Source organism: Malus sylvestris, chromosome 2, assembly GCF_916048215.2.
Source record: "Malus sylvestris chromosome 2, drMalSylv7.2, whole genome shotgun sequence".
NCBI lineage: Eukaryota > Viridiplantae > Streptophyta > Magnoliopsida > Rosales > Rosaceae > Malus > Malus sylvestris.
The window spans coordinates 29,153,192-29,177,198 of NC_062261.1; the positions used below are offsets into that span (position 1 = coordinate 29,153,192).

The window sequence follows — 24,007 nt, forward strand, 5'->3', positions numbered from 1 at the left end:
AAAGTAGAGACTACATAACAATTGGATAATCTTCGACTCGCGAGGTGATGCCTATTGAGCTGCTTGAGTCTTCGAGCTTTGGTGTAGCGGGAGGTCACACATGGTACTTCATCAGATTATAGGCATTTCACTGCTTTTTGATCTCTTTATCGTTCATGGTGACGATTGTGTAACTTCCCTTGTAAGCTACTTTGTTGATCTTGTATGGACCTTCCCAGATGGGATTCATTTTTTTGGAGCCTTCTTTGCAGAAAGTGATGAAGGCTTTTCTTAGGACTAGATCTTCGGGCTGGAACTTTTGGATCTTGGCATTTTTGTTGTAGCTGGAGAGGAGTTGCTGCTGGTAGGTTGTGGTGCGGGTGATGGTCTAATCCCGTTTCTCCTCTACTAGATCTAAGCTTGTGGCTATATCTTTACTGTTATGCTCAAAGCTTAGCAGTAGAGTGCTGATACTTAGCACGATGGCATTGGGAATAATGATTGCTTCTGAATCGAATGCCAAAAAGAAATGAGTCTCATTGATTGCTCGTCGTTTGGTTGTGCGATACGCCCATAGACATCCAGCGAGTTCGTCTGGCCACTTTCCCTTTTTGTCGGAGATGGATTTCTTGTGGCAGTCGAGAATCATCTTGTTAGATGCTTCGGCCTGCCCATTACCTTGAGGATATCTTAGCATGGACATGTGCTGCTTGATGCCATACTTTTGGAAGAAATTTGCCAAATCTTTGCCTACGAATTGCAGGCCATTATATGTGATGATGGATTAAGGGATGCCAAATTGGCAAATGATGTTCTTCCATATAGAGCGCTCTATGTCCGTATGAGTCGTGGTCGTCATGGACTCTGCTTCTACCTATTTGGTGAAGTAATCGGTTGCCACGATTAGCATGCATCTGTTGGTACCGACTTGTAGCCGACAACATTGGCCTTACCAAGTCGATTGCCCACTGCATGAATGACCAATGACTCGTTTGTGGGGGTAGTTCACTGGCAGGCAGTGTTGGTACCGACTTGTAGCTTTGCCAGCGGTTACACTTTTGTACTAATTCCTTAGCATCTTGATGCATAGTAGGCTAGTAGTAGCCTACGTTGAGAGCCTTTTGTGCTAAGGATTGGCCTCCAGAGTGATTTCCACAAACACCTTCGTGGATTGAGCTTAGAACTTTTAGGTCGTCGGGAGGTGCTAGGCAGTAGATGTGTGATCTGGTGTAGGATCTTCAGATGAGAATGCCATTTCATATGTAGTAGCAAACCACCTTTATTTAGAGCTTTCTAGACTCCAATCTTTCTGTGGGGAGTGTGCCATTAACCAGGTAGTCTATGATGAAACTTTGCCAGTTTGGAGTTATATTAACCTGTGACATCTCGGCTGCTGGCTCCGCCTTTATGCTTGGCTTGTTTAGGTATTCTACCATAATAGAGCATTTGAGTTAGTGGTCGAGGGCAGAGCCTAGGCTGGCTAGAGCATCCTCGTGGACGTTGTCTGCTCACGAAACTTAAGTGAAGGTATAAGTGTAAAATGCCTCAAGTTGCTTTCGTACCTTCTCTAGGTATTTTTTCATCCTTGGGTGTTTTGCCATGTATTCCTTAATAGTCTGGCTAGTGATTAGCTGAGAATCAGAATGAATTACGAGTTTTTTTACCGCTAAGTTTTTTTCCATTCAAAGGCCTGCTAGAAGCGCCTTGTACTCCGCTTCGTTGTTAGATGCTTTGAAGCCTAAAGTAATCGCCTACTCAAGCATCGAACCGTCTGGGGTGACAAGGACCATGCCTGCTTCTGAACCTTTGTAGTTGGATGTGCTGTTGACATGCAAATGCCAGAAGTCTCCATCGGGTCGAGCATGCGTGGTTAAGGTGTGCTCAGCTACCTCCGGGCATCACTGAGCCGCTATGTTACATCGCCTAGGCTAGGCGTGAATTCTGCTAAGACTTGGACCTTTATTGCAGTGCAAGGTCAGAAAACTAAATCGTATTAGCCAAGTTCCAACGCCCATTTCATCACCCGTTGAGAAACATATGGACCATGTAGGATTGATCGTAGGGGATATTGAGTCATGACGATGACTGTATGAGCTTGAAAGTATAGTCTGAGGTTTCGAGCCGCAACAACTAGTGCTAAAATTAATTTCTCAATCTTTGGATATCTAGTTTCTGCATCGAGAAAAGCTTTAGAAGTGTAGAATACCGATGGTTGAGCCCCTAGCTCTTCTCGTATAAGGGCAGAACTTACTGCTACTTCTGAGACTGCCAAATATATGCCTTCACTACTTAGCTTGGATAGTAAAGAAGGTGATGTGAGGTATTTCTTCAAGTCTTGGAAAGCTCTTTCGCACTCATCATCCCATTTGTCTCGTTGTGCCCTCTTGATGGCCTTGAAAGGTTTGCATCAATCGGTTGACCGCGAGAGAAAGCCGTTGAGGGCGGCTGCTTGTCCGGTCAAGCTTTGGATCTCCTTCAAGCTAGTGGAGATTTCATCTCTAGGATCGCTTGGATTTGCTTGGGAAGTGCTTCGATTCCTCGTTGGGTTACTAGGTACCCTAAGAATTTGCCCGAAGATACTCTAAATGTGCATCTGGCAGGATTGAGCTTTATCTTGTACTTTCTAATGATGTTGAAAGTTTTCGCCAAATTGTCGATGTGGTCTAACCGCTACTTGCCTTTTACCATGATGTCGTTGACGTTGACCTCCATGGTTACTCCAATTTGCTTCTTAAACATCATGTTCACCAATCTTTGGTAAGTGGCTTCCGAGTTCTTAAGGCTAAAGGGCATGACCTTGTAGTAGTAGGTGCCTCGCTCAATCACGAACGCGGTTTTCTTCTTGTCGGGCTCGTACATGGCTATTTAGTTGTAGCTGGAGTATGCGTCCAAGAAACTGAACAGCTGGTTCCTAGAAGTTGAATCTTCGGGGAAATGGATAAAGATCATTTATCCATGCTTTGTTAAGGTCGGTGTAGTCTATGCAAACCCTTCATTTGCCTTTCTTTTTCTTCATCACTAGCACGACATTGGCAAGCCATGTTGAGTGCGCTACCTCTTCTATGAATCTGGCCTCCAGTAGCTTATCAATTTCTGCTTCAATGATCGCTACTCGCTCGGGTATGAAATGTCTTTTCTTTTGGATTACTAGTTTGGCAACGGGGTCAACGTGCAACTTATGGCAAGCTATCTTGGGGTCGATGTCAGGCATATCGAAAGGTGACCACGCAAAGACGTCACAATTTTCCTTAATGAAAGCCGTGAGTTCCTCATTTTCTTCCAGGCTCAGATGTAAGCCAATTCTAGCCGTCTTCTCTGACTGCTGGGGATCAAGAATGATGTGATCGGCATCCTCTTTGGGTTTCCATCCCGTCTCGTCTGTTGGCACGTTGGTTTGGACACTATCTTCTTGATTCGCTTACTGTAATTGCTATTTAGTAGCTTTGTCATCCCCTTGGACCTTGGTTACCTCTACAGGGGTAAACGGCTTATTTTTTATTCCTTTAGTACTTGTACAGTGCAATGTCGAGATACGGCTTGGTCAAACTTGATTTCTCTGACTCTTCATCCTAGGATGCGGAATCATATTTTTTGATACTTGACGGAAGTGACGGCGTCCAACTTTATTAGCCAAGATCTCCCTAGAATCCCATTGTAGAGAGATGGGTCACTTCTTATTGTGAACGTCTGCTTTGAGACAATTGGCAGGGTTTTCAAGTCAAGTGTGATGTGGCTGATGACAATCGAGGTATGTCTGTTGAATCCAATGAATACCTCATCTTGGCATATGATTATGGTTTCTAAGCCCATCTTCTGAATTATTGAGAGCTGAAGTAGGTTAACTGCACTTCCATTGTCCACCATCATTTTGTCAACTATGGCATGGGCCAGTTGGATAGATACTACCAGTGCATCATTGTTCAAGAAATCTAATCCTTCATCATCTTACGTAGTGATACCAACAATGGGTCCACATTGGGTATTGGCTGCTTGGACTTGTGAGACTAATAGTGCTTGCTGGATCTTTCTCTTCTTGGAATTGTTGGTGGCCCCCAAATGCTCAGATTCGGTGAAGATGCCATTGATTTGAATCGTCTTGTTGGGCGATTCTTCGTCGGCGTCCGCATTCCTTCTAGGCTGCTCAGTCGGCTTGTCCAAGTATTTGTCGACTTTACCTTCCTTCATGAGCTTCTCTAGGTGATTCTTCCAAGTGTAGTAGTCGTCGGTTGTGCGACCAGGACCTCAGTACTTGGTGTGATCCAACTTGGAAGTGTCTCATTTTGAATGTTTTGGTAACTTGAACCATGGTTCGTTCCTGATGTGGCGAAGGATTTGGAGGACTGGGATTGAGAACTTATAGTAAATTTGAAGCGTTTGACCTCCTTTAGTAAGGGATTAGTCTTTACGTTTGGCCCCTGCCTACTTTTATTGTTGTACTGCTTTCCGTCCTCCTTCTTTTGAGCTACTGTTGATTCTTTCCGAGGCTGCTCAGGTGCCTTGTTTGTTCACCGAGCCTCATCCCAAAGTGCATGCTTATCTACTAGAGCAAAAGAGTCTACCAGAGCTAGATCTTCTTTCATGATCAACTCTCTGAACAGTGGGTGGTCTGCTGGGAGTCATTTTTGGAAGGCTGCACTTGCTATTGAGTCGTTGCATTCGACTATCTTCACCTTCTCTACTTTGAAACTCTTCACATAGTCTCGAAACGACTCTTTTGGGTTCTTTTTCACGTTGAACAAGTGGTCGGACTTCTTCTTGATCGAGCGGTATGACGAGTATTCTTTCGTGAAACCAAAGAAAAATCATTAAAACTCTGGATGGATAGTGGTGGCAAGGTGTGGAACCAATCTTGCGCCTCGTCTTTCAAAGTGGTGGCGAATATCTTGCACATAAAAGCATAGTTGTTCTGATAAAGGACTATCATGCTTCTGTAGTGCTTCAAGTGTCTATCTGGATCTCCATCTCTTTTAAAAGATGTGAAATATGGCATGCTGAATTTGTGTGGAGGCTTTGTCTGCTCGATCACGTTCGTAAAGGGCAACCTGCTTATGTTGGTCATGTCTCGACGTAGTGGCTCATCAGTAACCTCGTGGCATTGAAAGTCATGCAATTGCTCGGTCTAGGTTGCTCTTCTATATGTTTGACTCTTCTACACCGTGACTGCGGTGCATGTGGTATATCCTTAGCGAGCGAGTGAATTTCTTGCAGACTGCTGGTTGTACTTGAGCTGGATTTAGTGACTGCCATTCTCCATCCGCCATGCTACCTACTCCGATGTGAGGTGGATGATGCTCCTTGAAGGCTTAACCGCGAATGAACACTTCGTCTTGAAGGTTGCTCATGTTGATCACCAGAATGTGGCCCCAACCACGAGTGTATGCTTTCTCGTAGGCCTAACCGAGAGTGCACGCTCCTTCACGCACTAAGATGAGAGTATACGCTTACTTGAGGGCCCAGTTAGAAGTGTACACTTTCGGAACTCTCGGTTCGTGGTTGGTCGAGTGGCTGCTTACTGGGACGCTACTAGAGAGGTTCTTCGTCTGCCCTTGTCCTACTTCGGGTCACCTCGTCAAGGGTACGTTGCATCTCGGTGCATTACAAGAGTTGATTCACCAAGGTCGTCTGTTGTGTGATGGTGCTCGTCAACTCTATAACTTGTCAAGCTAAGTGTTGCTCTCTATTTGGGTTGGAAGAGCTTGGATGGAATGCATCTCCTTGAGTAATCAAAGTGTAGTTGGGAAATGTCAAATCTACGGAGAATGGAGTGAAAATGCCCCTAGTTCAATTGTCGGCCCATAAATCTGAAGCCGAGATAGTTGAATCGGTCTTAGACCGGTTTGGGATGCTTGGGGTACTATGGGAGTGGGTTAGATTGCCTGCGGGGCACGTGGGTGGGAGGCTTGGGCTCGGCTCAGGTGCGCGCTGGGCTCACGCCAGGTCGTGGCTTCGGCTGGTTCCTCATGGGCTTGAGACCGTGTGAGTTAGAGAATGACGGGGCATTGGGCTATTTTTAGCATAGCTTGGGCCTGCACTTCTTGGGTCGCGCGTTGTGCTTGCTGCCCACTATGGGCTATAGGTTTGCCAAATGTTACCACGGTGGTGTCGCTCAGCTTATCGTTGTATTGAGCCTTGTGGATCGCCGTGGTCCTAATTCTTGAACGTTGGAATTTTCATTCGTCGTGGTTTCTGAATCTCTTGCCATCGTACTTTTCTTTTACGTTTATTCAAAGAATTTTTGTATAAAAAATTCAAGAAATAAGAACGTACAAAAAATCTACAAATGGACAAAAAATTATAAACCTTGAATGCGAGAGTCTTCTACGAGCGTGTAAATTAAGACTCTCAATGAAAGCACCAATTTGTGGATGCAAATTTCCACCTTCTTCTTCTTGGACGAAAATGCACCTGCAAAACAATTAACACCTTAGGTAAAGGCCAAGAGCCTCACGTGCCCACGATGAATTGGGAGGGCTTTGGCCGAATAACCTTCGATGCCAAAGTTAGAATTTGAGGGAGAAAGTGTTTGGAGAATTTTAGAAGAGAATTGGACTTAGCTTTTTGGAGAAATGATGGGGTATATATAGGGGTATGGCTAACCCTATTAGGAGAATTGGGACCGGCCACATTTGGTTGTTTTGTGGGATTGATTGCAAGATATTATGGAAATAAAATCTTGCAATTACTTTGGGCAATTAATCAATTAATTAGATAATTAATTAATTAATTTAGGTAATTAATCCAAATTTGAAAAGAATAATTGGGAGTTACCTTGTGGGTGAAGATTTGATGAGGAGTGATGAGAAGGCTTAAAAGAATACCATTTTGATCACCTTTGACCTCGATTGAGCTGTTATTGTCTGTTGCATGCATGTGGGAGTCTCGGTGTGCCTTAAGGGTAATTTTGTCTTTTTCACCCAAAAGCCCATGTGTCACCTTCATATTTTTCTTGATTATTTTTTGCTCCACAAGCCACACAATGAGCAGTCTAATTTGGAATTGAATTTGTCATCTACGAGATTTGAATTTAAGACCTCTTAATTCCGAGCGAAGAGGAATACCACCAGATCGTATTACTGAATTGCAATGAAAATAATTAACTATATACCAAAACATATATTTTATTTTCTAGTAATAACAAAAAGTAGCTTGACGTTCGAAAAAAATCATAGATCACATATTTTTCTTTTTCGAAAGGAGTAAATGAAAATTTTGAAATGAAATACAAAATTTGCATTTAGAACAAAATGGTTTTCTTCTGTACTAACAAAATGATTTTCGAAAACCACTTATTCACACAATTACCACGAAACCAAAAGCTCAATCCCAAAGCTCAACTCACAATCCTGACACTAGTTGGTTCGAACAACAATTTCAGGAAAAACACTTGTAACTAAGGCCAATCTAATCAAATCCCGACACCCACTAATTGGGATTTGAGTGAATCCAATTTTCAAACGAAATAGTACTACAAATTGTATCCCTAGCTTCATGGTACAACAACATTCAGCTTTGTGACTCATCGCATGTCATTCGTGATTTCGTCTTACTCATAGGAATGAAGTTCAATGAACCCTTCTCAGAACCAACAATTGTGTAGGGATAGAGTTCAATAAATTCATCACACAACCAGAAGTCAGTGTAGGAATGAAATTTAATATACTCATCACACAATCCGGAATTGTGTAGGCCAATGAGATTCTTTGGCAAACTCATCACACAACCAATTGTGTAGGAGGAATGGAGTTCAACTAAACCCGTCATACAACCAAACGTTGTGTAGGGATGAAGTTCAGTAGACTCATCACATAACCAGACGATATATATGTAGGAATGAGAATCAATTGGTTCATCATACAACCCTAAGTTGTATAGGAATGAATAACCGTCAATAAGGCCATGCACGTGTAGGAATGTGAATTCCACTTAACCGTTACCTTTATGAGTAGAAGTAAGTCACAAGTGAATTTGTTTTTTCTTTAGAATTTGATCGAATGAATTGATAGAGATAGTATATTAGTGATTGTACACTTATGATGTTGACACTTGTCTTAATCTTTGATAGGCAGTTAGTTTGTTAGAATCTTGTGAGTTGTATAAATACTTCATTTATGCAATAACTTCTTCACTAAGTAATCAATACAAGAAAATATCTTGAGCTTTCATCTCTCTCTCTCTCTTTCTCTCTCTCTCTCTCTCTCTGCAATACTGTTCTTACAAGTTCATAGTATATACATTAACATGAATGACTACTTCGGTAATCTAAACTTCGGCTTTAAATCTTTAACTAAAAGAGTCTCTTGCTTCCAAGACAAAATTAACTGAAAACTTTACAACAATTTCCAACTTAAGAAGTTTCCAAAACAAGGCAAACATAAGTTCAGTAGTCTTACTCATCTGCTGGAACAAAACAGAAAAGCATTTAGTTCGTAACCACCTCTTTAAAATTCATAACAATTCAATGACAGTATGTGATCATGATTGGGAATTCATAACCAACTTTTCAAAAGTACGAGTAAAATTCGATTTAAAATAGCCAGTGAAACAAAAAGACAACGCTTTCTAGCTACCCATGATACTACCCATAACTAGAGTACTAATCTCTCACACTTAGGAACTCAAAGGGATACTACAAGGAAAGAATCAACGCCCACAAAAAAGCCAAGTTGTATAGATCAAGGCTTTAGCTCCTCCAATTCCCATCAACTACTTAATTGGTATCACAACCTTGTCCTAAGGTTGTCTAATAAGTGAGCTTTGATACCATTTTGTCATGCCCCAAATTCGGGATTGATCTTGAACCCAAATTCGGTGCGCGAGCTAAAAATTTAAATAAATAAAGAGAAACTGAAGCATAATGGAAATAAATTAAATTTCTCTTGTAAAAAGAATCAAGAATTCTTTACATGGCTAAAATAAATATGTAAAAACTGAATAGTAGATTGAACACATACCAATTATTAAGCTAGTTGGTGCTCTAGAAATTTAGAGTTGTCAGATAACGAAGAAAAAGAAAGGGAAGAGGTTTGGATGACTATGGAGGAGTAGATGGGGTGTAGCAATGATAGCCATGGGAGATGGAAGGAGGTTTAAAGAGAGAGAATGGACTTTGCCCAATAGAGATAATGGGCTGATTAGGGTTTTATTTGTTATTTTAAGTGATTTAGTTGGGCATAAAAAGAAGGCTTTTTATATTAGCACTCCACAAAATGTTGAATGCATCTCACATTAAAATTTAATATTAAATAACTTATTTACCCCACCATGCAATGACAATTTTGACCTTATTAGGTTTATTTTTTTTTTTCCAAATACACCCTAAATCACTTTTAACGTATTATTTATCTTCTTCAACTATCAAAACACCTCTCACCCCAATTCATTTTTAGTGATGATTTTCAACTAGGCAGTGGTTGCAATGATTACAGTATGGTCATGTCCTTCTAGGAGATCATGAAGTGATTGCAAAGTGAGGGCAAAAGCTAAGGACCCCGAAGTCCTACTCAATCTCATAATTCAAGACCTAGCACTTATGAATCTCATAATTCAAAAGCCATGGCCTCCAAACTGATTGCAGAGTGAGTCAATGACATTCATAAGGTGCTTTCTTGCACTATACTAAGATGCTTTCTTGCATGTGACTTGGTTCGACCAAAATATGCATAAGAAAATGGAAACAACGTGGTAGCTTTGAAATCGTTATTATTATTGAAAAACATTCAAATGAATCTAAATATTTTTCAAATCATTCAATTTGAAATCATTCAGCAAGCTAAACGTTCAAATGTTTAGATTCAGCCCTTGAAAATTAAAAATGAGTGTTATAAGATTTGATAAATGTGGAGTGTATGTAGATAATATAAGGTGTATATTGAGAATGTGAGGTGTGAGGGTATTATAGGGAAATATGTGGGGTGTATTAAGATAATTTTTAGTTGAAAAAGCAAATGTGGTATGTATTAAGTAAGTGAGATTTAGTCAACAATTTGTGGGGTGTTAATATAATAAGCCAAAAAGAATTTTGATTAAGTTAGGTTTTGAAAAGTAAGGGGGGTTTCAGAAACAACGTGGTGTAAAAAGTAAGGATAAAATTGTCACTTGCCAAAATAGTTTTTTTTTTTTTTCCAACACTTGCCAAAATAGTTGACCAGGATATTAATTTTGGTTATTTACTTATTTAATGGGATATTAATTTTTGTTGTAGTTAGCTCGGATACAAAACCCTTTTCCCAAGTTATGTAGAAGTCGAACACAAAAAGGAGACCTGTATCTTTATATATAGGGTTCGCGCATGAGATAAAACACCCCAAAACCCTAGCGCTCTCTCTTCGACCTTGAAGAAGGACGAAACCCAAGGTTAATTGGCTCTTCTTGTTACTGTGAGTGCTGAATTCCCTCTAGTTATCCTACATGCATAAGTTCTTATATGTACCATAGTCTTTATTTTTATGCAGATAGCATACATATATTTCATGTTGAGTGGTATGCTAGCCAAAGACATCACGTTTCTTTTCTAATTGATTTTGATTACCGTAGATTCGGTATTCAATTGTTCTTGTTAGGGTTGAGAAACATGAGATAATCTTAATCAGAGAGTCGAAGTTGAGATTTTTAATGACATCAAGTCAGTGAGTTTGGATGCTTTTTTATTTTTTATGATATTTGATATCTGAATGTGTTTTTATCGTATTTGAAATCAGAATCTGAAGGAGAATGGTTTAAAATTAAACTGGTGTCTTACCACCAATTTTCAGAAACTAACTTGACTTAGCTTTGACTAGTTTTTTTTAAACCCACTGGACCTCCGTTTGTCTGGTCCTGTAACCCTAGCGAGAAACCCTAGCTATCTAATGGACGAGGTTTTTCAGTGTTTCTTTAGAAGTATAAATCTGCAATATTATAATTAATCTTTCTTTCCCTAGTGTTACTGGGAATTTGAGGGATGGATTGAGAGACACGTTTCACTTGTATAAATAATGAACTTCAGTAGATGTTAAACTTTTTCCATGTTGAGAAATCGTATGATTTAAAGAGTTATTGCCGTTGTTTGCATTAAGTTTCATCATGATTTGGTAGGGCATAAAACGAGCATCAAGCAGGAGAATGCCTAATATGGAATGGGTACGCAGTCATTGTGGTGTCTCATGCCAATAATACAATGTTATGGTTTAGTCTTTTCCCACATAACATTATATGATTGGTACGGAATGCCACAATGATGATGTAGCTGTGAGATTAAGTTATTCTCTCTAACCAGGAGTCTTTCTAGGGCATATCTCTCAAGTGTTTTTCCACCTTTATCTGTTTGATACTACATATAATACATAATTAAATACGTATTACATTTTAAACACAGTTGTTTAATTCTCAGAATTTGGTGAAGTACCATTTACATGATATGCAGTAATTTTTAGTATGAATGCATGATGCATCTATGTTTGATAAGTGAAAGAAAATAAATGTACAGATGTCATAATTGTATTGGACCTTGTCCATGTCGGCTAAAACAGAACACTGTTAGAGTTGCTGCTTTATATATAGCAGTATGTAATTCTTTCCCTTTTCAATAAAAATCGAATCTTCATGCATTTTCTTCTCTGCTGCTCTCTCTCTCTCTCTCTCTAAAGTCCGTGTTCTTAAACCCTTAATTTTCTTCAAGTGTGTTAGTTTCTCAACTGTTAATATGGTATCGAGCCAGCGATTCTGCTGTGGTTCATCGGAGTTTTGGGTCCTCTGACGGCTTTCTGGGTTGGTTCTAGGAAGTTTTTTGATTGGTGATTTCAATGGTTCTAGGAAATCTTGTAGTTTGGTATATGATTTCTGAGTTGCTTAGTAAATAGAGTTGTGGGCACGAAGCCATTGATTGATAATCTTGAGATTCTTGTAGTTGTTTGATTGAAGGCACGAAGCCATTTCTGTGAAGATTCTTGTTTGATTGAAGGCACGAAGCTATTTCTGTTAAGATTCTTGTAGTTGTTTGATTGAAGGCACGGAGCCATTTCCGTTGTAGTCTAGTAAATTGGCAAGACTTGTTGGCACAAAGCCATTTCTGTCCGATTCTTGAAAACTTTTGTAATTGTTTGAGGTTCTTTTATAACAATGGCGTCATCATCATCAGTGAAAATAGAAGGGTTGCTGGGAATGTTAATTATAAAGTTAACTGATGAGAATTTTTCGAAGTGGGTTTTTCAATTCAAGTCTGTTCTAAAAGGATACAAGTGTGTTAGCTTCTCAACTGTTAATAATGTTTGCATAAAAGCATACATATGTGTGTTTGTATATATCAAGAACTGGTGTAAGTGGTTTAATTACTTGGATTGTTTCAATTTCTTCTGCATTGTAGGATTGAAGACGTATTGCAGTTCGGCAGATATGGACTTTGGTGAGTAACATTTTCTTAAGTAATTAGGTTTCTGATTACCCATGTTGTCTTTGCCCTTGAAAAGGGCAGGAAAGATAATTAGCTTATTTTGCTTTTCATGTTATGTTGTCAATAGTGTACTTTAAAGACCAGCAGAACTTGAAAAAGCTTGAGAAAATTGAGAAGTTTGAAGCTCAACAGACCGTGGAACTTAAGAAAATTATTGTGCTGCGTGATGCTGAAAACAAAGAGCTTGCCAAACATCTCGAGATAACAGAGGATCAAATTAATGAACTCGAGAAACATCTTGCGCAGACTGAAGCTGATAAGGAGACACTTGAGAAAAAACTTCTTGGACTGCAGAATGAAGCTAAAGTGAACAAACAGCTCAGAATGAAAGTGCTTGAGCTGCAAAATGTAGCTGATCAAAACAAAAAACTTAAGAACGATCTTGAGAAAAAGCTTGAGCAGAGCGAATCTCGGAAGAAAGAGCTTAGTGAAGAACTTCAGAAGATTAAGGATAAAAAGGAAGAGCTTGAGGAAATTCTTGACATAAATGAGGCTGAAATGGAAGAGCTTGAGGAAGCTCTCGAGAACATTGAGGCTGAAAAGGACGATCTTGAGGCTGAAAAGGAAGCTCTTGAAGACGAGCTTGTGCAGATCGAGGTTGATAAGAAGGCATTTAACAAGAAAGTGCTTGATTTGCAGAGTGAGATTGATCAAAACAAAGGGCACCAGAATGATCTTGAGAAAATGATTGAACAGTGTGAAGCTCAGAAGAAAAAGCTTAAAGAAGAGCTCGAGGAGAGTGAGATGCAACTGCAACACACGGTATTCTTCTTTTTCTCAACTTTAAACCAATTTACGTTTTTTGGTCTTCTTTAGATTGGCTTCATAATAAATTTGATTGTCATCTCTGTATAGGATTATTTTTTTCTTTCAATAAATTAACTTGGGGGCTTGATTAGATATTGATTCTTTGATCAGGTATACTATTGTGATTATCTAAGTAGGTTTAAAATTGTACTTGAAAAATCGCATACATTTTAGTCAACCTACTGTGTGTGTGTTACATATACGTATATGTATGTATATTTATTATTTATATGCGTATCATATAATACACAATCAAAGGACCTACAATTTTATGTTCAACATCATATTCAAACAAATACCCAATTAAGAAGCTTGTTTTGCTCGGTGAATGCAGAAGAATGAGCTTGGGAAAGTGATTGAACAGAAGGATGCTGAAAAGGTAGCTCTTATGCAAAAGCTTGGGAAAACGGAAGCCAGTAAGGTCGAGCTTATGATAATTATTGCGCAGCGGGATGCTGAAAAGAAAGATCTTACCAAACATCTGGATAACACAGAGGCTCAAATTGATGAATTAGAGAAAGATCTTGAGCAGACTGAAGCTGATAAGAAGGCACTTAGGAAAAAAGTTCTTGAGCTGCAGAATGAAGCTAAGATGAACAAACAGCTTAGAATGAAAGTTCTTGAGCTGCAAAATGTGGCTGATGAAAACAAAAAACTTAAGAACGATCTTGAGAAAAAGCTCGAGCAGAGCGAATCTCAGAAGGAAGAGCTTAGGGAAGAACTTGAAGAGATTGAGGCTGAAAAGGAAGCTCTTCAGGCTGAAAAGGAAGGCCTTGAGGAAGATCTTGAGAAAATTGAGGCTGAAAAGGAAGATCTCGAGGCAATTGAGGCTGAAAAGGAAGATCTTGAGGCTGAAAAGGAAGCTCTTGAGGCTGAAAAGGAAGATCTTGAGGCTGAAAAGGAAGCTCTTGAGACTGAAAAGGATGCTCTTGAAGACGAGATTGTGCAGATCAAGGCTCACAAGATGGCACTTAACAAGAAAGTGCATGAGTTGCAGTGTGAGATTGATCGAAACAAAGAGCATCAGAATGATCTTGAGAAAAAGATTGAACAGAGTGAAGCTCAGAAGAAAGAGCTTAAAGGAGAGCTTGAGAAGAATGAGACCCAACTGAAACAAATGGTATTTTTCTTTTCTCAACTTTAAACCAATTTACGTTTTTGATTTTTTAAGATTGTTATCATAGTAAATTTTATTTTTCATCCCCGATTAAGATTTTTTTTTTCTTGTATTAAATTAACTTGGTGCTATATTAGATTTTGATTTTGATTCTTTGATCGCATATGCTATTGTGAATATCTAAGTAGAATTAGAATTGTATCTGTGAAATCATATATTTGGTCAACCTACTCTCTGTGTGTGTATATTATATACACATATATTTATATGTATGCATGTGTCATATAACGTAATTAATCAAAGGACCTACAATTTGTATCTTAACATTAAATTCAAAACAATATACCTAATTAAGAAGGTTGTTTTGCTTGGTGAAAGCAGAAGAATGAGCTTGAGAAAGTGATTGAACAGAAGGATGCTGAAAAGGAATCTCTTATGATAAAGCTTAGGCAAACTGAAGCTGGAAAGGGCGAGCTTAAGAAATCCCTTGAACATTTTGGGATGGAACTGCAAGAGCTGGTATCGTTTTCTTCTCAAGTTAACATCAATTTAATTACACAAGTCTATTTTGGGATTAAAATTAATAATAGATTCCTTAGGCATGATTTCTTTTTCCATTAAACCTGAGTGTTGGATTAGGATTTTGATTATGGTCATAAGTGTATTTTAGTATGCATCCAGTATTGATCATAATAACGGACCTAATCCAGGACCTACAATTTTATTGGAGGATGAAAATCTAATACCCCTTCAAATAATGACTTGTCCCTGCCATAAACTAGAATTGTAGAACATTATCATGAGTCATGAGGTTTGATATTCGATTAGATTAACAATTCTTCACCGGACAATTGTCCGACTTGTTGAATTTCAGGCGAAAATGAGCGAGGAGAAATCACATAGGTTCATCACGCTTGAGAATGATTTTCAGAAAAGTTTGGAGCAAAGTGAATGTCAGAAGAAAGAGCTTGAGAAGATTCAAGCTGAAAAGATTAACCTCAATATAGCTCTTGAGCAGAAAAGTAGAGCTTACAAAGATGGAGCCTTTCTTTTTAAGAAGAAACAACTTGAGAACATAGAGCTTACCAAGAAAATGGCTGAGCTAGAAAGGGAAGCTGATCTAAACAAAGAGCTTAAAATTAATTTTGAGAGAGAGCTTGAGCGTAATGAATGTCAGCAGAAAGAGCTTGAGCAGACTAGAGCTGAAAAGCTAGAGCTTACGTTTCAGGTTGAACAGACTAAAGCTGAAAAGATAAATCTTATGACAGCTCTTGCACAGATGGAGATGCAACTGCACGAAATGGTACTTTTCTTATTCTCGAAGTATAGCTTAATTAATGTAGTTTTATTTGTAACTATTATTTAATCGGAGTTTTCTGGACTAAAAGAGTTATATAGTGGGGCTCATGTACTGGCTTTATTCTTTCAGAATGGGACGGTTGTTTTAGAGCAAAAGAAGGCTGATGAGTTGGCGGCATCTTTGGCCAGAGAACGAAAGGTTTGTTTAATTAATTTCCTATTTTATTTGTGACTGGGAAGATTTCGATTCATGAACCATGAATCGTATACGCATTACATAACCTATACTTATTTTTCTTATTTATTTTTTGTGATTGATTAGAAACGGAAGAGTTATCGGAAAAAGCTCCAGTCTGCCAACAGTGAACTGGAAAAGAAGCTTGATGGTAAGTCTGCCAGCAGTGAATTGGAAAAGAAGCTTGATGATGTACAGGATTCTGCCAACAGAGAATTGGAAAAGAAGCTTGATGATGTACAGGAGTCTTCCAGCAATGAATTGGAAAAGAAGCTTGATGATGTACAGGAGTCTGCCGGCAGCAATGAATTGGAAAAGAAGCTTGATGATGTACAGGAGTCTGCCGGCAGTGAATTGGAAAAGAAGCTTGATGATGTACAGGAGTCTGGCAACACTGAATTGGAAAAGAAGGTTGATGATGAACAGAAGGAAAGCTCAGATGAGATCGAAGTTTCTGATGATGATTGGCTTAAAGTTTAAGTTGCTTTATTTGACTCAAGTTCGGTTGCCATAGATTTAAACGTTTAACTTGGTTTAATTTGTTTAAAGTACATCATATGTATGTAACTTGCCTAAATCTTTTTGCGGTTGGAACAAACGATTGATTATATATGCTTTTTACTGGTAAATAACTATTTGTGGATTTTCATGTCATATGGTCTTTTTTTTTCCTTTCTCGTGTCTGCTTTCCCGTTTCTTCCTTACCCCTTTTATTTTCTCGATCTCTTTTTATTATTTTATGTCTCTGAAGATTGCAAAGTTTGTTTTAATGTTAAGTATCTTTTACAATTTTTTGTTATCAGAGTAATTTCGTGTGGATTCCAACCACTTGGGGCTTATTCTCCACGGAACCCTAATAAGTTTGCTTTCTTCTACGGTTGGTGTTTGTTAATTACTATATATTTTTTTAATACACACGATATTATCTACATAGAGGTGGGGAGTTGGCTAAGCTTCACAATAGGCTAGCCATAATAATTTGGTTTGCATTTGCTTTTGGCGAGAATCAAACCTAAGACCTTTCACTTACAAATGAAGAGGAATATTACTAGACATTAATACTAAATGGCGGCGCTTTTACCATTTTGACTGATAAAAATGGCACTATCTAAACATTAAAAGAAACAACTATTATATATAGGAACTAATCACTTTGAGGAGTGCTGGACTAGCTAGGGCTAAATTGGTACTATTGTAGTATTAGAAGTGGTTTTTGCATGCAAAACGGTAAGTGGAAATCATTTATCGTATGGTATAAGTGATAGTAGTAAAATTATTTAATTAAATTAACCAATAATGAACATACAAATTCGACCTATTGATTCATAAAAATCTCAATCTTTCTATCATCACAGCAGTCAAGAATTTTATTGTACCACAAACGTTAAAACATAATCAAGTTCAAAAAGACCAAAATGCATAACAAATTGGGAAGAACAATAACCAGATTAATCAATAACAAAACAGATCAAATTCGACTTATTATTACGACAATAGTTTCTGTCATCATTCATCAGCAGGCATGGAGTACCTACACAACGGGCAATTCCTGCTTCTCTGCAGCCACTCCACAATACAATCTCCATGGTAAAGATGTGAGCACGGCATCCGAGTTGCTTCTGAGCCAACCATCATCTCCTCCCTGCAAATAGAACACATTGTTGTGGCATTGACTGTCGTCCTCTCCAACTCCTCAATGGACGATTTGCTTGCCGGTACAAATTGAGGCTCAGCACCACCATCCTCTACGTCCATGTTGATGTCCCGAATATCTGACAAGTATGTCCGATAAACACTGACTTCGACGTACACCCCCATATGAAAAACCTCTCGACCTGGAAAATAAGTATCATTTTCCAGGGCCCAGGAGTAGGCTTCATACAATATTTCAGCTATTATGGGTGGATGAGCCTGGAGAGGAATATGAAGGCCTGAAAGTGTGTTGGATATGAGAAGACCCATGTCACTCTCTGGGTCAAATTGTAGTTCCATTGTGGCATCATTCACGCTCAAGTGTTCTTCTATTGCTGCGTCCTCTTCTTCCACTTCCTCTGAAACCCTAGGCTGGTGGCGTCTGATTGTTGCCTTGATATACATCACAAAATGCATGCTTCGTTCGTTGTCTTCAAACTCATCAATTCCATGAACCCAGGTATCACAATAAGGCTCACCCACCACTAATTCCCTTCCGTGATTGGCCATGGCCAAAAGGACATATGGTTTTTCTTCTTGCCCTAGAATTTGATTTGAAATGATATAGAAATCGATTGAGGACTTAATCTGCATTTTTCGAACCTTCCTATACTGTGTACGAGCATTGATGATTTGCATTTCTGTATATTCAATAAAAATTAATCATTTTCCCAGTTTTTGGATGAGGTGGGATGTCATAGAGCAAACAAAAAGGGAAAAAAACTCCTCCCCCTTTTGTCGTTTTTCCCTTTTTTCATTTCATCTTTGTGCTAAGTTTTCAAATACAAATTTCTATGCATGACAGCAAGGAATTCGTCTGGAGGCGTACATTTTTTTTTTTTTTTCATGTATCGACTACGTACATTAGGACTTATGTGCAGAGTTTAACGTATGTTTAGTCGCCTGTTGTTGATGGTTGGGGTTTCGTAACATGGAGGCTTTTGATATGCTTGGAAAATAGGGTTGGCTGCTTTCTTAAGTTCGTAACCTTCAACATCCATTGCTGCTAGAGTGGTATGGGTACAGGCTCGTTATCTTTTACTCCTGCCATAAATTTTAACGTTTAAGTCTCCGATGGGTTGTAATCTCTTGGATCTGGGCAAATTTGTTGTCATGTACTGGAAGGGGTTTTGCTTTGGAGTAGGGGGGATAGCAAGAGGTCCAGATGTACCAATATTGCTGCAGGCGATCGCCAACTTTTTTTAGGTTATGTTGGGGTGAAGAATTTCCAAGCCATTACAAATTGAGGTTAATAAACAACAGATTACAAAATGTTAGATAAGACAGATTAAAAATATTTTTCTCATGCCCTTTGTAATATTAATGTTCATATGGTGCATCTGTAATCCCTCCTCATTATGTAATTCATCCTTTATTAAATTGACTTCGATATATTTCTTAAGATTGTCCATCATTAAAACATAGCATTAAAAGTGTGCTCTCCTCTATGTACATATGCAATTTGTTGGTAAAGTGGTTGAGCTAACTTAACAACAACATTCAGTATGCGAGTGGAGGAATCGCAAGATGAATAGATAGCAGTTTAAATGGTCTGATAAATAGGGATATCATCATACAATGAGCAGTGGCACAAACAGAATTTTATAACAATAGGTCTGTCATAATAAATAAGTGTCCAAAAATTGATTGTACTTTCATTTTTATTGTGCATCATATGTTCTCATATTTCAAGAATGTCATATAAATATTCCAAAAGAAAGTCTTTTCATACACCAAGATCATGAGTTAAACACACAGCAAAGAAGAATAGAGGAGATCTTTCGTCAAAGGTGGAAAGTGATTTTCACAATCTCAATGAACGTATAGCAAGTTGTACACTCTTACTTAGTTCTTAGAATATTCAAATGAAAATAACACTAGGCTCAAATAAATTATAAAGGATTAGCTCATGTATTGTGTTTAATTGAGAATTTATTTGGAGCTTGAGAAGAAGAAAGACAGAGAAATCAAAGAAGAAAATAGAAGGAAGAAATAGTTGTTTCTATAAAGGGGAGATCGACATGAGATGATCTATCTGGTCATAACTACACTGAGATTAGGGTTGATCTAAGTAAGAGAGATGAACAATTTTAGAGAGAGAAAGCAAAGAACTCTGAAATTGTAGTACATTCTCATTAACCAACTATTAAGCTTTACAAATGATATTTATAGTTTTCTATAGATAGCTTCTCTCATGAGCTAACTTAACTTACAATTTAAGCAACTATTGTCTAAATGACAAGTGTACATAGATCCTAAAGACAAGGCACACTAATCAACCTTCAGTTATTACCCCCCTCTAAAGCTTAACTTGGGATACCAAGATTAAGATTGGAACAGTGTCAAACAAAATATGGGCTATGTAACCCTTTGGTGAACAAATCTACAAGCTGCTCCTTAGTAGAAATGTATTGAACATGTAGATCCCCTTTTTGAACTTTCTCACGAACAAAATGGAAGTCGGTGTCTAGATGCTTTATACGAGAATGAAAGACAGGATTCATACTAAGTGCAAGGGCAAATATATTATCACAATAAATAAGAGGAGGAGAAGGAATAAAGACATGCAAATGCCTTAAAATATTCTGGAGCCAACTCACATCTGCAGCACAGTGAGCCAATGCTTTATACTTAGCTTCAGTGGAACTTTTGGAAACTGAAGACTGTTTTTTAGACTGCCAAGATACAGAATTGGGACAAAAAAAACATAACATAACTAGTATGAGATCGTCATGTACTTATATTGGCAACCCAATAGGAATCTGAGTAGGCAAGCAATTGTGTATCAAGAGAAGGCTAAAAAATAATACCACAATGTAATATACCCTGGATATATCTGAGAATTCTCTTGGAACAAGTGAGATTTAGTAGGATGACTCGTATACTGACAAACAACATTAACAACATGTGATATATCGGGCCTAGTAAATGTAAGGTACTAACATTAACAACATGAGGTTTGGAAGGAGTTGGAGTTGGTTTACAACTGTCCATCCTTACTTTCTTAAGTAGCTCTTTGGCATACTTGGTTTGATTTACAAACAAAGTACCATTGTCTCAATATTGGATATGAAGACCAAGAAAATAAGTAAGAGCTCCCATGTCTTTCAGATCAAACAACTCCCCAAGCTGATCAATTGTATGTTGTACCTGAGATGCATCAGACCTAATAATAATAATGTCATCTACGTACAAGAGAAGGATAACAATATTAACACCATATTTCACATATAGACTAGCATCAGAAGAAGAAACTTGAAATCTCAATGAAGGAAGAACTTTTGTAAATTTGGAATGCCATGCTCTTGGAGCTTGTTTAAGCTATAGAGTGATTTAACCAATTTACAAACAGAATTAGGATAAAGTAGATCAATGAACCCTTTTGGCTGCTGCATATATATTTCCTCCTGTAATTCACATGCAGAAAAGCATTTTTGATATCAAATTGTCGAATAGACCAACGTTAAGAAATAGCTAAAGCCAAAATAAGTCTAAGAGTGGAGTGCCTAACCACAAGACTAAAGTCTTCGAATAATCAAGTCCATGTTCTTGTGTAAAGCCCTAAGCACTGGGCTTTATGCCTAGAGATAGTACCACCAAAGTTCCTCTTGATTTTATAAATCCATTTACAACCAACAGATCGATCAATAGGAGGAGGAACAAGAACCCAAGTACCTTGTGCTTTTAAGGCATCAAACTCGTCTTGCATAGCCTTCTGCCAAAATGGATCTTTGGAAGCAACTTTATAAGTTTTTGGCTCATTACCATCTGTGATAGTTGCTAAGTAGGTGTATCCAGAGAAACTAACCTATGTTCATTAATCAACAAAGATGCAAATTCAGAATGACACTTAATAAAAGAGGTAGCCACTGAGGTATCTGATACATAAGCAGAATAATCTTGTCGAGGTATAATTCCAGACCTTAATCTGGTTTGCATTGGATGAATATGTGATGCATTAACCTCATAAGCATTAGATGCAACAATAGATGAAGTATGGGATGATTCAATTGGTAAGAGTACCTAGAGTTGATTTGAATCTTGGACAGGTAACAAGGAAAGAAACTGTGAAAGAGTAGCATTGAAATGAGCTATTGTGTTGATAGAAGCATGTGAAGGATCTGAAGAGATAGATTGAAGTGAGGAAGTCGAAGACACTGCAGGTGACATTGTAACTAGAACTGGAGGATTCAACCTTGTAGATGTACTGATGACTGTCTTTGGCACACTAACAACCTTTAATCTAGTAGGAAAACATGTCTCATCACGTACTACATGCCTGGATAAAATGAACCTCTTGGTAGGAATGTGGTAACATATAACACTTTTATAACTCAAGGCATATCCCATAAATAAGAAAACATTGGATCTAGCTTAAAGCTTATTATTGTTGTAAGGTCTCAGATAGGGATAAACAACAGAGCCAATTACTTTCAAATGACCTAAGGAAGGTTGTCTATGATATAACACAGAGTAAAGTGACATATGTAAAGACTTGGATGACATTCATTGATAAGGTATACTGCATAAGCACAAGTATGATACTAAAAAAGTTTAACCCAAACCTGCCACTGACAATCAAGTAATAGCTATCTCAACAATGTGCTTATTTCTCCTTTCTACAAAGCCATTTTGTTAAGGAGTGTAAGGACAAGAAATCCTATGAACTACTCTTTTTGAATCCAAGAATTTTTCAAATTGTTTGTTAACAAATTCACCTCCACCATCAGATTGCAAATACTTAATCATAGTACCAAAATGAACTGAAATAAAAGTATAAAGGTTCACAAATATACTAAAAACATCTGATTTATTGCATAAAGGGAAAATCCATACAAATTTGGTACAATCATCCACAAAAATCACATAGTACCGATATCCTTCAATGGATTTTACAGGATAAGGGCCCATATATCTGTATGTATCTTTTCAAAAGGTTCTAAACTCCTAGTAACTTCACCAGAAAATGGAAGTCTAGGCATTTTACCACTTATACAATCTGAACAAATCTAAGAATGACTATCCTTGACATGACTAATCTGAGACCTATGTAACATAACAAACAATACTTTATTAGTAAGATGGCCCAACCTCTGGTGCCAGAAAGAAGACTTGATGACTTGACCCACAAAAGCTGAAGAATAGGACTTTTGTACTGAATTCTAACCACTTTTGAACACATGGATTCGAAATAGCTTATTTTGCTTACTCCTTCCTTTGTAAAATATCTTTTTTGTTACCTTGTCATGCACAAAAAAACATTGAATCATCACAAACAAACCATCAAGTATTATCTTTACATAATTGTTTAACTGATAATAAGTCCTTAGCTAATTGTGGAACATGAAGCATTTTATTTAATTGAAGTGCATAAGAATGAGTATGAATCACACTGAAACCAATGTGTTTGATTGGCAAACCTTGGCCATTCCTAATCTTGATCTTATCAGACCTTTCAAAAGGAACAACTTGATTAAGATTTTGAACATCAGAGATCATATGATGTGAGGTGCCAATGTCAAGAATTCATGCTTCACCAGTTTGATAAGGAGCAACATTTTAAGCAGACATAGCATTCATAGAAGTAGATGGTTGAAAAGAAGTGGAAGCAGACCCTTGATATTGAGAAGACAACGGTGGATAGACAGATTCCTGCATAATATTCAAAGAAGCAGGTGGTGCAGTGCTTTATATGCATAATTGGCCTTATGATAACATTCCAGTGCAATATGACCACATTTCCCACAAATTTGACACTATGTATGTTAGACTGAGAAGTAGGATTCCTGTAATAACAATTGGGTGCAATGTGACCACGTCTTTGACAAATCTGACACTCAGGCTACATATGAAACTTAGAATCTATGTTACCAGACCAACTTCCTTACTTATACCCATAATTAGAACCCTTGCCTCAATTATAATTGGATTTGTAACCACCATTACTTATCTGAGTATTGCCATAGTTGGATCTATTAGAAAATGAAGATTGCAAATTGCCTTAAGAAAATGAAGGTTGTATGTTGCCCTGAGAAGATGCACCAGAATTATAGCTAGACTGAGATTGACAAACAAACCCATAACCATAACCATAAGAAAGAAAAGGAGATGGTATAGGCAATTGTACAGGTTGAGAAGGCATATGAGGTGTAGAATAATATGGTCGAGAAGTGATATGACCCACAGTAGCATAAGAGACACCATCATGAGAACTAGAATTGGAAGAAGTGTGTGAATTAGTCCATTGGACAAACATAGCGGCCATAGAATGAGGAAGACCAACAATTGAGCTCTAAATTCCTTTAAAGAAATGGTTGTCTCTCGAGCTAGAATAATAGTACGAATAATAGCATACTCACAAGGAAGACCAACAAGAGCAGCAATGATCATTCATTGTCAGACACACACTCCCCAACATCAATTAACTGATCTCTTATAGACTTCAGCCTGG

At 38.0% G+C, this 24,007-nt stretch overlaps 2 protein-coding genes across 6 annotated transcripts; one reads left to right on the forward strand and one right to left on the reverse strand.

Annotated features, from left to right (window-relative positions):
- Window positions 1–11,547: 11,547 nt before the first annotated feature.
- LOC126613721 (uncharacterized) lies at window positions 11,548–16,518 on the forward strand. Of its 5 annotated transcripts, XM_050281301.1 has the most exons (9): window positions 11,548–12,048; window positions 12,320–12,358; window positions 12,474–13,168; window positions 13,548–14,333; window positions 14,712–14,849; window positions 15,205–15,633; window positions 15,760–15,828; window positions 15,952–16,056; window positions 16,201–16,518. In XM_050281301.1, exons 2-9 carry the CDS (start codon window positions 12,349–12,351, stop codon window positions 16,342–16,344), a joined length of 2,376 nt encoding a protein of 791 aa, XP_050137258.1. In that variant the 5' UTR covers window positions 11,548–12,048; window positions 12,320–12,348; the 3' UTR covers window positions 16,345–16,518. The 5 variants fall into 5 exon arrangements, with proteins under 5 accessions (XP_050137258.1, XP_050137255.1, XP_050137256.1 ...); XM_050281298.1 differs by having other exon boundaries at window positions 15,952–16,518; XM_050281299.1 differs by having other exon boundaries at window positions 11,548–11,917; window positions 15,952–16,518.
- Window positions 16,519–17,370: 852 nt separating this feature from the next.
- Window positions 17,371–18,195, reverse strand: LOC126602855 (E3 ubiquitin-protein ligase CIP8-like). The gene has a single exon (XM_050269694.1). The coding sequence runs from the start codon at window positions 18,193–18,195 to the stop codon at window positions 17,371–17,373; it is 825 nt and encodes a 274-aa protein (XP_050125651.1).
- Between the last annotated feature and the right edge of the window lie 5,812 nt (window positions 18,196–24,007).

Bases quoted from the DNA above. Each gene is read 5' to 3' on its own strand.
- LOC126602855 (XM_050269694.1), bottom strand. From the start codon at position 18,195: ATGCAAATCATCAATGCTCGTACACAGTATAGGAAGGTTCGAAAAATG.
- LOC126613721 (XM_050281298.1), top strand. The intron at 14,850-15,204 runs GTATCGTTTTCT...GTTGAATTTCAG, and splicing joins GGATGGAACTGCAAGAGCTG to GCGAAAATGAGCGAGGAGAA. The intron at 15,634-15,759 runs GTACTTTTCTTA...TTATTCTTTCAG, and splicing joins AGATGCAACTGCACGAAATG to AATGGGACGGTTGTTTTAGA.